Source organism: Stigmatopora argus, chromosome 9, assembly GCF_051989625.1.
Source record: "Stigmatopora argus isolate UIUO_Sarg chromosome 9, RoL_Sarg_1.0, whole genome shotgun sequence".
Classification (NCBI taxonomy): Eukaryota; Metazoa; Chordata; class Actinopteri; order Syngnathiformes; family Syngnathidae; genus Stigmatopora; species Stigmatopora argus.
Window position 1 is genome coordinate 19,367,159 of NC_135395.1, and position 12,504 is coordinate 19,379,662.

Genomic DNA, 12,504 nt, shown 5'->3' on the forward strand with positions numbered 1-12,504 from the left:
AAAAAGCCTTACTATACTATGTCGTTTTTTTTTAAGAAAAAAGCCTTACTATACTATGTCGTTTTTTTTAAAGAAAAAAGCCTTACTATACTATGTCGTTTTTTTAAGAAAAAAGCCTTACTATACTATGTCATTATTTTTAAGAAAAAAGGCTTACTATACTATGTCGTTTTTTTAAGAAAAAAGCCTTACTATACTATGTCGTTTTTTTTAAAGAAAAAAGGCTTACTGTACTATGTCGTTTTTTTAAGAAAAAAGGCTTACTATACTATGTCGTTTTTTAAAGGAAAAAAGGCTTACTATACTATGTCGTTTTTTAAGAAAAAAGCCTTACTATACTATGTCGTTTTTTTAAGAAAAAAGCCTTACTATACTATGTCGTTTTTTTAAGAAAAAAGCCTTACTATACTATGTCGTTTTTTTTAAGAAAAAAGCCTTACTATACTATGTCGTTTTTTAAGAAAAAAAGCCTTACTATACTATGTCGTTTTTTTAAGAAAAAAGCCTTACTATACTATGTCGTTTTTTTAAGAAAAAAGCCTTACTATACTATGTCGTTTTTTTTAAGAAAAAAGCCTTACTATACTATGTCGTTTTTTTAAGAAAAAAGCCTTACTATACTATGTCGTTTTTTTTTAAAGAAAAAAGCCTTACTATACTATGTCGTTTTTTTAAAGAAAAAAGCCTTACTATACTATGTCGTTTTTTTAAGAAAAAACCCTTACTATACTATGTTGTTTTTTTTAAAGAAAAAAGCCTTACTATACTATGTCGTTTTTTTAAGAAAAAAGCCTTACTATACTATGTCGTTTTTTTAAGAAAAAAGCCTTACTATACTATGTCGTTTTTTTAAGAAAAAAGCCTTACTATACTATGTCGTTTTTTTTAAAGAAAAAAGCCTTACTATACTATGTCGTTTTTTTAAGAAAAAAGCCTTACTATACTATGTCGTTTTTTTAAGAAAAAAGCCTTACTATACTATGTCGTTTTTTTAAGAAAAAAGCCTTACTATACTATGTCGTTTTTTTTTTAAGAAAAAAGCCCTACTATACTATGTCGTTTTTTTAAGAAAAAAGCCTTACTATACTATGTCGTTTTTTTAAGAAAAAAGCCTTACTATACTATGTCGTTTTTTTAAGAAAAAAGCCTTACTATACCATGTCATTTTTTTAAGAAAAAAGCCTTACTATACTATGTCGTTTTTTTAAGAAAAAAGCCTTATTATACTATGTCGTTTTTTTAAGAAAAAAGCCTTACTATACTATGTCGTTTTTTTAAGAAAAAAGCCTTACTATACTATGTCGTTTTTTAAGAAAAAAAGCCTTACTATACTATGTCGTTTTTTTAAGAAAAAAGCCTTACTATACTATGTCGTTTTTTTAAGAAAAAAGCCTTACTATACTATGTCGTTTTTTTAAAGAAAAAAGCCTTACTATACTATGTCGTTTTTTTAAGAAAAAAGCCTTACTATACTATGTCGTTTTTTTAAGAAAAAAGCCTTACTATACTATGTCGTTTTTTTAAGAAAAAAGCCTTACTATACTATGTCGTTTTTTTAAGAAAAAAGCCTTACTATACTATGTCGTTTTTTAAGAAAAAAAGCCTTACTATACTATGTCGTTTTTTTAAGAAAAAAGCCTTACTATACTATGTCGTTTTTTTAAGAAAAAAGCCTTACTATACTATGTCGTTTTTTTTAAGAAAAAAGCCTTACTATACTATGTCGTTTTTTTAAGAAAAAAGCCTTACTATACTATGTCGTTTTTTTAAAGAAAAAAGCCTTACTATACTATGTCGTTTTTTTAAGAAAAAACCCTTACTATACTATGTCGTTTTTTTAAGAAAAAAGCCTTACTATACTATGTTGTTTTTTTTAAAGAAAAAAGCCTTACTATACTATGTCGTTTTTTTTAAGAAAAAAGCCTTACTATACTATGTCGTTTTTTTAAGAAAAAAGCCTTACTATACTATGTCGTTTTTTTTAAAGAAAAAAGCCTTACTATACTATGTCGTTTTTTAAAGAAAAAAGCCTTACTATACTATGTCGTTTTTTTAAGAAAAAAACCCTTACTATACTATGTCGTTTTTTTTTAAAGAAAAAAGCCTTACTATACTATGTCGTTTTTTTTAGAAAAAAGCCTTACTATACTATGTCGTTTTTTTAAGAAAAAAGCCTTACTATACTGTGTCGTTTTTTTTGAAGAAAAAAGCCTTACTATACTATGTCGTTTTTTTTTGAAGAAAAAAGCCTTACTATACTATGTTGTTTTTTTAAGAAAAAAGCTTTACTATACTATGTCGTTTTTTTAAGAAAAAAGCCTTACTATACTATGTCGTTTTTTTTAAGAAAAAAGCCTTACTATACTATGTCGTTTTTTTAAGAAAAAAGCCTTACTATACTATGTCGTTTTTTTAAGAAAAAAGGCTTACTATACTATGTTGTTTTTTTAAAGGAAAAAAGCCTTACTATACTATGTTGTTTTTTTAAAGGAAAAAAGCCTTACTATACTATGTTTAAATAAAGAAAAAAGCCTTACTATACTATGTCGTTTTTTTAAGAAAAAAGCCTTACTATACTATGTCGTTTTTTTAAGAAAAAAGCCTTACTATACTATGTCGTTTTTTTTAAGAAAAAAGCCTTATTATACTATGTCGTTTTTTTAAGAAAAAAGCCTTACTATACTATGTCGTTTTTTTAAGAAAAAAGCCTTACTATACTATGTCGTTTTTTAAAGAAAAAAGCCTTACTATACTATGTCGTTTTTTTAAGAAAAAAGCCTTACTATACTATGTCGTTTTTTAAAGGAAAAAAGGCTTACTATACTATGTCGTTTTTTAAGAAAAAAGCCTTACTATACTATGTCGTTTTTTTAAGAAAAAAGCCTTACTATACTATGTCGTTTTTTTTAAGAAAAAAGCCTTACTATACTATGTCGTTTTTTTTAAAGAAAAAAGCCTTACTATACTATGTCGTTTTTTTAAGAAAAAAGCCTTACTATACTATGTCGTTTTTTTAAAAGAAAAAAGCCTTACTATACTATGTCGTTTTTTTTAAAGAAAAAAGCCTTACTATACTATGTCGTTTTTTTTTAAAGAAAAAAGCCTTACAATACTATGTTGTTTTTTTTAAGAAAAAAGCCTTGCTATACTATGTCGTTTTTTTTTAAGAAAAAAGCCTTACTATGTCGTTTTTTTTAAGAAAAAAGCCTTACTATACTATGTCGTTTTTTTTAAGAAAAAAGCCTTACTATACTATGTCGTTTTTTTTTAAAGAAAAAAGCCTTACTATACTATGTCGTTTTTTTAAGAAAAAAGCCTTACTATACTATGTCGTTTTTTTAAGAAAAAAGCCTTACTATACTATGTCGTTTTTTTAAGAAAAAAGGCTTACTATACTATGTCGTTTTTTAAAGGAAAAAAGGCTTACTATATTATGTCGTTTTTTAAGAAAAAAGCCTTACTATACTATGTCGTTTTTTTAAGAAAAAAGCCTTACTATACTATGTCGTTTTTTTTAAGAAAAAAGGCTTACTATACTGTCGTTTTTTTAAAGAAAAAAGCCTTACTATACTATGTCGTTTTTTTTAAGAAAAAAGGCTTACTATACTATGTCGTTTTTTAAAGGAAAAAAGGCTTACTATACTATGTTGTTTTTTTTAAGAAAAAAGCCTTACTATACTATGTCGTTTTTTTTTAAAGAAAAAAGCCTTACTATACTATGTCGTTTTTTTAAGAAAAAAGCCTTACTATACTATGTCGTTTTTTTTAAAGAAAAAAGCCTTACTATACTATGTCGTTTTTTTTAAGAAAAAAGGCTTACTATACTATGTTGTTTTTTTAAAGGAAAAAAGCCTTACTATACTATGTCGTTTTTTTAAAGGAAAAAAGCCTTACTATACTATGTCGTTTTTTTAAAGAAAAAAAGCCTTACTATACTATGTTTAAATAAAAAAAAACGCCTTACTACACTATGTTGTTTTTTAAAGAAAAAAGCCTTACTATACTATGTCGTTTTTTAAGAAAACAGCCTTACTATACTATGTCTTTTTTTTCAGAAAAAAAGCCTTACTACACTATGCCGTTTTTTAAAGAAAAAAGCCTTACTATACTATGTCGTTTTTTTTAAGAAAAAAGCCTTACTATACTATGTCGTTTTTTTAAAGAAAAAAGCCTTACTATACTATGTCGTTTTTTTTAAGAAAAAAGGCTTACTATACTATGTCGTTTTTTTAAAGGAAAAAAGCCTTACTATACTATGTTGTTTTTTTTAAAGAAAAAAAGCCTTACTATACTATGTTTAAATAAAAAAAACGCCTTACTACACTATGTTGTTTTTTAAAGAAAAAAGCCTTACTATACTATATCGTTTTTTAAGAAAACAGCCTTACTATACTATGTCTTTTTTTTCAGAAAAAAAGCCTTACTACACTATGCCGTTTTTTAAAGAAAAAAGCCTTACTATACTATGTCGTTTTTTTAAGAAAAAAGCCTTACTATACTATGTCGTTTTATTGAAGAAAAAAGCCTTACTATACTATGTTGTTGTTTTTTTAATTAAAAAAAGCCTAACTGTACTATGTCGTTTTTTTAAGAAAAAAGCCTTACTATAGTATGTATTTTTTTTAAAAGAAAAAAGCCTTACTATACTGTGTCGTTTTTTTGAAACAATGACATTTTTTATAGCTTTGAGAGCGTTCATTTTTTAATTTGAGCCAATCTTTGGAAAATACGCCACGCGTCGTTGGACACGGCTTCGGTGTATAATAGTTCATGCGGAGAATAGAAAATGAAATCAATTACGGGCAGAGGACTCTGAATGGCGGCCGGACGGACGAAGGAAGGAGGGAGGGAGGGAGATGCCACAAGGACACGGAATGGAATTCATTTTCCAATGACGTATGGCTGCTGAATGCCAAACAGCTGGAAGGCCTGCCATCCAGATAGTAAGACGGCTAAATACGCTTTTACCCCGAGCACGACATTTTGTGTCTTGGCGAAAGCACGGTACGTACGGTGGTGCCTCAGCTGAGGAAATTCATTGGAGCGACGGAGACATTTTTTCCGAGGGGCAGCTCGGTAAACACACATGTTCAAATGACGCTTGGAATTGGAAGCACGCACGCACGCAAGTGGGCGCTCTCCCCAAAAAGTGGCCACGTGACTCATCAGCCGGCGAGTCATCTGACTTAAATTCACGTTAACATCGGCGGTTAAGATGAAAGGTTGTCAGACCCAGGCGGCGTTTGACTCACTCACCGGGTTCAGCAGAACGGTGAGGAAGAGTTCTCCCCCGTTGATCAGCTTGTCCAGCTCGTTGGGGCTGCCGGGGTAGTCTTTGTAGAAGATGGTGTGCGTGAAAAGGCCGCACGTCTGCCTGGGCAGCACCTGCCAGGGAGGACACGCGTCAAGTCAACTCACGGTCGCTTGAAATGGAACAAGCACATAACGCTAAGAACTGTCAATCGGCAGAAGCACGGGCAGCGCGACGGCGCCGTGCCGCGTCAACCTCCGCCAGATATCCCCCATATGGTTCACGTGCCAGAACATATCAAGGACGGCCAGGAACACGGCGCAAAGACCACACGGGCGGGCCCCGTCAATGCCAAGACTACAAAGAAACCGGATTGAGGCTGCACGGTTTTCTATCCGCTATCAAGGTCAGCCCGGGAGAGAAGATAAGATTTTTGTTTTGTTTTTGGGAATCCATTGAATATAAAGTATCTAATGCCACTTGGGAACTTTCAATCCAGCAGATTCCAGCATATCCGCAGCTCAAACTTTTGTTTCACTTGACTTCTGCCACACTCACTCATAGGATAGGCAAGTGGAAAATGCACTTTCAATGACCATAACTTAACAGTTGTTCTTTTCACAATCGACCAACCCGCTTTGAGGGGAAGCTCAATTCTACGCCATGTACCTACCGCACGCGTATCGGTGGGGAAAGGGGTCAACTCTCGTCAAGGACGATGACGGAGATTTAGCACATCTCTCTCGGCCAGCTGGCCACGTGGAGACACCGATATTAGTTATTTTGGACAAGTGCGCTCCGGGCAGATGTTTCACGCCAGGCTACGCCGTCCGTCATAAAGAATATAGCCAGATTTATTGGCGGCCGAGGGGGAGGTGAATGCAAAAAGCACCGGAGGTGGTGGGGAAGGAGACCTTTAATGAAGGGAGGACGGCCAGGCAGAATGCCGATGTTTGGGGGGGGTGGGGGGGGGGGGGGGGGGGGGGGTCGCCACGGGTAACGAGTTAATGAGGCCCGGTAGACGTCCAGACGGAGGAAAAGCGCTCTTACGCTGATGCCGCTGTGGATGAAACCTCGCCGAAAGCGGGCCGGCTTCAGGTGCGGGTATTCCTCCGTGCTGGTCACCTTGATGCTCCAGACCTTCTTCCAGGCGTCGTACAACTGCAAGTGGACCGGGTAGACGCCCGAGTGGTGCGGCGCCACCGCGTAGCCCATGTTGATGGGGATGCCGTGCTCCTGGCGGCGGAAGGCGGACAAACACAAATGGCTTTTACTGCCACGTTCAAGTTGCCATTGGAATAAACAATTCAATTGCTAATCATTGCGCTCCACTTGACCACTTCCTTCTGCATCTAATCATAACAGCTATTTATTTTTAGCAGAGGAGCCCAATTCAAATAATCGTGCAAGTCCTTTTTTCCCCTCAGGAAATACAAAAAAAAACATTGGATCCATGTTTATAGTATTTACAAACATTTTGGAGGATATTTGCAAACAATGATATGAGCAATTATTTGAAGGAGGATGAAAGAATGAACGGATTCCTTCCTCTAAGTGATCTTTAACCAAATAAAAATAGAGCTCATCTGAATCCAAAAATATTTGATATCATATTTTAAAAATAGTGAAGACTAAAGCTTCCAACCTTCCCGTTATAATGTTTAATTTGGATGGGCCTTGTGTTGTTAACAGAAAGTCATGGCAGGCTATGTAAACTTCTTCAGAAAGCGGAATATACTACTATTCATATTTTGAAATGGAACCCAATTTTTAAAAGGCTAAATGTGGCCAATGATGAGTGTTAGTAGCATTGAAGGATTGAACATAAAAATGGCTTTTGGGGCACACCAAAAATATCTCATTGGACGTCCATTAAAATCAGGTCAAGGTTGTCTAATGAGATAAAGAAAAGTAAAGCATCTTGCGCTCACCAAGGCAAACTTTTTGTTGAGCAGCATCTGCTCGGCCAGCACCGACTGGTTGTGGAAGAGATGGGGCTGCATGTGGCTCCACATATGAGGGAACCACCAAAACTCCTTCACGTAGGAAAGCAGCAGGTCGTCGCCCAGATCCTCCTCATCCGACCCTAGAAGGAAAAAGCCCAGAAGGGGTGTGTGAGAGCCTGGAAGATGCTCAGCTCTTTTAACATCAAAACTAATGGAAAAAAAAGATGGTCAAATGGGTGGAAGTACAATGATAAGAGTGGTTTCATCAATATTGAGATTTTTCGGAAGTAGAGATGCATTTTACATGGAGTTAGCATCATTTGTTCCACAATCTTTCATACTACCCAAAATGATGTGTATGGGAAAAAAGATAAAATGATGTATAAAGCCATTCAAATGAATAAGAAATGTAAAAGCATTTCCCAAAGGACGCATGGCAGCTGAGTGTAAACACACAACTTGACAATTTCAGATGTTATGCTTACTGCGCGCTTCCTCCTAGCCAATGGAGGCCAGCGAGGGGTTGCGAGATAGCCAATGGGAAAGCAACTCTACTACCGCAATTTAAAAAAAAAAAATTAAAAAGGTGAATTTCCATTTTTGATTTCGCAACTTATTTTTCGTATTTTGGAACAAAGGGTATCGCATGAAGACTTTTCGTAACCGGAATATTTAGCATATAGAGGTACCAAAGACTAGAGTTCAAATATTAGCATGGTAAAAAGTCAAAATATGACCACTACCTGGTCAGGGCAACATCGCGAGCTAAAAAATTGGTGGTGGAACGTAAGTGTTATTTGATGGGGTGTCATGCACGCGCTCATCTTGTTTTGCTCCTCACCAGCGTGAAAGAATTTCCCTGAGAATCCCAGATTGAAGGTGAAGTTGGGAACGTGGCTGCGCATCTCCCTCTGCGTCTCCAGCAGGGCCTGAACACACGGTGGGAGGAAATGGAGAGTCAATGGAGAGCGTCAGTGGGCACACGCTGCGCTTCGGCTTCCACGCCGGCGCAATAACGAGCGAGCGAGCGCCGAGACCGAGCCGCGTGCATATTTCATCCCGTAGCTGGCGCTCGCTAAACATCCAGCGTGCACGGCGGCTTCACTTCTCTCCATCAATCCGTTTGATATTTTGTCGCTCCTCTGATTGGCGGCGTTTGCCGCATTTGATCTGCTCGGCGGTTGGGACTCCCTATCTTGTCACGCCGTCGTGTATTCCTAAAACTTTGCTGGCGGCGACGCACGGCGAGGAAGCTTTGACGCATCCGTTCCCCGGAACTTTTGCGACATCCTCCGCTCGCTGACGCAAGTAAGGAGCGTCGCGACGTTCTTTTTCTACACGGGTCTCGGCGCCCCTGAAATATTGATGGCCGCGGAGCCACGTCGGGTGGGGCCCGTCGGCTTTGAGCGGCCCACGGGGACAAAAGCCTTCAAAAGGAAAACGTGGGGGGAGAAGACGAGGAGCGTCTGAGCGACTGCGGACAACTTTCCATGACGACAAAACAGTCGACAAGTGCTCTTTGATACGTTTTGACACATCCCAAGTTCCAAAAAAAGAATCATTTGAGCTTTCATGGATAAACCATAGCAAATCCCACAAGCACACGTTAAAGCCACACTTTTTGTTATTGATAGACTGAGAATAATCATTTGAGAACAAATCCCTATATTATTTGTGAATAAATGAATGATGAATTGAATGTCACCTTTTTTTAGCCTTCATTTACCGTATTTTCACGAGTATAAGGCGCACTGCATTATAAGGCGCACCCTCAATGAATGCCACATTTTATTTTATTTTTCCATATATAAAGCACACTGGATTATAAGGCGCCCTGTCTATTTTGGAGAAAATTTAAGACTTTTAAATGCGCCTTATAGTCGTGAAAATACGGTACTTATAACTTTTTCTATGATGATAGCAAGCTTGGTCCTCCAGTTTTTGATAGAATTTCCTCCTTTAACTGTGATTTTGTTTTTAATCTCTGTCTGTTCAGTTGTAAAATGCCTTTTGATGTTTTCCTTTATTTTGGGGCCATCTCTAACCTAGAGAAATAAAATGGAGGTGATGGCATATGGAAATTTAGCCTATCTCGCTTGATTGACATTGTTTTTTCGGCCATTGTTCCACCAAGTACGCCTTGCCACGGTGCTAACATTCTTCATCTGAACTCTAAATATGGATTCATTCAAGACTATTCTGCTAGCAAGCCAGTTGATTGCTGCCCCGACGAATAACCTCGGCGCCGGTCGCAGAGTAAAGCTCCCCGAAAGCTCCCGAAAGCTCCCCGAAAGCTCCCCGAAAGCTCACCTTGACGTCGGGAACCTTCATGCGGGTGCCTTCTTTTCCCACAAAGATGTCATCCACGTCCACCAGGACGTAACGCTCCAGAGACAAGGAGAGCCTCTTGCCGGTGAGGAAGGCCACGGCGTCCACGAACACCAGCTTGTGAAGCCAGAAGACCAAGTTGTTGCCAAAGAGGACCCTCTGGATGCCGTCGTGAAGGCCCAGGTCCTGCACCACCGACGGGAGCAGGGCGGCGTTCTGGCCCGCGGACGGGATGCTCTCGGCCGACTGCGTCTTGGCCAGCAACACCGGCTCGTACGTGGAGTGGTTGGACTGGAAGACGGTCCAGTCGTCCCCGGGCAGCGGACCGGGCAGGGGCTGCCCCGATCGGGTGATGAAGAGCAGGGGGGACTTGGAGTTGACCGAGCAGTCCTTCAGACCCAAGTTGGAGTGGAGAAAGAGAGGGAATCCCTTCAGCTGGGCGCTCAGCAGACTGTTCTCGTTGGCCTAACGGAACGGACACGGAGAAAAATCACAGCCGTTGGTCGCGGGTTGAACTCCCATCGCTTGGGAAATAAACAATGTCAGCCGCCGGGGCCTACTCAAATGGCTTCTAGCGCAATCTGCTCTGATCGGAGACCGAAAACAAAGTCAAGAAACGCCCTCCTGCCGTTTCCATTAAAGACAGAGGCGATTGGCAATTTTTCATTCAAATCTCCCCCACCTAAAAATCCTAATTTGCCAGTTTTTCTCGACGTGGCATCAAATATTCCACTAACGGACGTACCTGGAGTGAATCCGTTTGAGTGAGAGGAGTGGAGGCTATTGCTTGCTTTGTATTATTGCTGTGGGTATATCAATGAAATATTGACTAGGCACTTCTTGGAAATGTTATTCTGTTTAAAAAAATGAAAAGCCTGACTTGTGAAGAAGCACTTGTGCATTTCTCTTCTGGTATTTTTTAGATCATGCCATTCCTAGCGGGCGAGAAAAACGCTAACACGCAACTGAAGATCTCAAGTGTAATTGTTTCCATTCCGGTCTCATTCTAATAGCAAAACATTATAGGTAAACCTATTCAAATATTCAGACTTTTCCGTTTCAAACATCAGCTCATCATGAAAATGCGGCTTGTTTATCACATTGCCCACAATATAATGAAAAGATGTCATTGCATTTGTTGTATTGTGCTATTCTTGGGATGCATGCTCTCCTCCTCTTTTACTCAATCCCAACATCCCCTTTGCATCATTACACCGCCGTCCCTTCATCTCCCACTCGCTATAAATTCGTGCCTTGCCTAAGAAATGGTCCAAAAATAATAATAATAATAATAAACTAATGGCTAATGGGTTCTTGGGATCAGAGGAAAGCATGAGATGAGGAAAGAAAGAGCTGCATTTTGGGACAAAGTAGTGCTAAAACATGAGAAGGCACGAAAGAGGAGCAAACAGATGTTGAGGACCCCATCTGCTTTGAGATGGCGGAGGGGGGGTTGGGTGAAAAACGTGAAGCGAGGCGATGCGTGCTAACCTTGAAGAAGCCGATGATGCCCACTCCGTATTCCACGCAGTACTTATCCAGCAGCTCCCGGTTCCAGGCGTCCAGGTTGACGTACTTGAGAATGTTCTCGTAAATGACCAGCGTGAAACGTCCTCTCTCCTTGTCCGTCAAGGTGGGCATGTCCCCCTTCCCGGGCGAGATCTCCGTCCGGTACTGGAAGCGCCCCGACTCCAAGATGGCCACGATCTCCTGACCCAGTTGCGAGTACTGACTCTCCACAAAGACCAAGACCACGGGATCCGTCCTGGCCCCCGCCGGGTCGGCGCCGCCGCCGGGGCCTCCCGAGACGCTCCGCGGGGGCAAGAGCCGAGAGGGCGTGACCCTGGAGTCGTCCGAGTCGGCCGACGCCCCCTCCGCCCCCGACACGCCCCCTCCCGACGGCTCCAGCTCCCGCTTGACGCCGTAGAGGAAGTAGGCCGAGATGAAGACGCTGACCGTGCAGAAGAGAAAGAGGAGGAGGAGGGACGTCTGCAGCGGGAGGAGACGCACCAGCCGACGCAGGGGGGTCACGCATCCCAGCATCGTCTCTCGCCGCGACGCTCCCCCCGCGGGAGGCTCCGAAATGACCGGCTGCTGCGACCGCTCGCCAAGGAGGAAAAAAAACAGTCTTTTTTTGTGGCGAGCGCCCGCTCAAGGCGCGGAGACGGCAGCTAGCGGCGAAAGCGACGAGATGCTTTGGCGTTGGCTCTCCCTCATATTGCAATGGCGCTTATGTCACCATGGCAGAGGAGTGGGAGGAGTGGGAGGCCTGGGATCGCTGGGACGGACGCACTTCTGCGCTCGGAGGGGAAGGCGACCGGCGGGGCGGGGCGGGACGGGATGGGACCGGACCGGTCGCTGGCGGGGAAACGTGATGGAAGACTCCGTCACCTGCCCATTATTGGAGCTTCCCAAGCGTGGAGGTTTGGATTAATCTTTGGGACGGGGGAGATGGATCTCAGCAGGCAAACGAGGTCACAAGAGGCATCTTGGATCACAGAATTCCTGCAAAACGAGACAAAATAAACATGAATGGTGTTTTGGAAAAGGAAAAAAAAAAGACATCCCAATATGACATCGCAAAATTCTACAGTCGGTTCAAACTCCATCTGAAACGAACTTGACGGTGGAAATAGGTGTCTGCACTTCACTTAAAAACGGTTCCCTATTGAGTGCGATATACTCTTTCAGATGTATTTTCCATATCAAGTATCCCAAGTTTGCGCAAAAACTGGAGAAAATATTATAGTGATAAGCATGCGTTAGCATAAAAATGACAGGATTGGCACCGTTTTCTCGTGTGGATTTATAGAGGTTTACGCTGCCTCTGCCGGCGTTTAAAAGGTTCCTTCCAAAGTACACTGATTGTTTGCACCTCCGCAAAAAAGGAATTGATTCCAACCCCCCCTACACAAACCCACCCAAGCTGTGTGCACTAAAGTAAACACCCACAACAATGCAGGCAGGCTTCCCTGAATT

The 12,504-nt window shown here is 40.3% G+C and overlaps 1 protein-coding gene across 1 annotated transcript in view; it reads right to left on the reverse strand.

Moving 5' to 3' along the window:
* Window positions 1–12,504, reverse strand: part of ndst1b (N-deacetylase/N-sulfotransferase (heparan glucosaminyl) 1b) — a 39,942-nt gene that overhangs the window by 8,739 nt on the left and 18,699 nt on the right. Inside the window, exons 2-7 of the mRNA XM_077608708.1 lie at window positions 11,017–12,030; window positions 9,508–9,990; window positions 8,039–8,126; window positions 7,183–7,337; window positions 6,302–6,487; window positions 5,257–5,385 (exon numbers count right to left, since the gene is read on the reverse strand). Coding sequence (XP_077464834.1) covers window positions 5,257–5,385; window positions 6,302–6,487; window positions 7,183–7,337; window positions 8,039–8,126; window positions 9,508–9,990; window positions 11,017–11,568 — 1,593 coding nt within the window. The 5' untranslated portion in view covers window positions 11,569–12,030. The remainder of the gene's footprint in view (window positions 1–5,256; window positions 5,386–6,301; window positions 6,488–7,182; window positions 7,338–8,038; window positions 8,127–9,507; window positions 9,991–11,016; window positions 12,031–12,504) is intronic.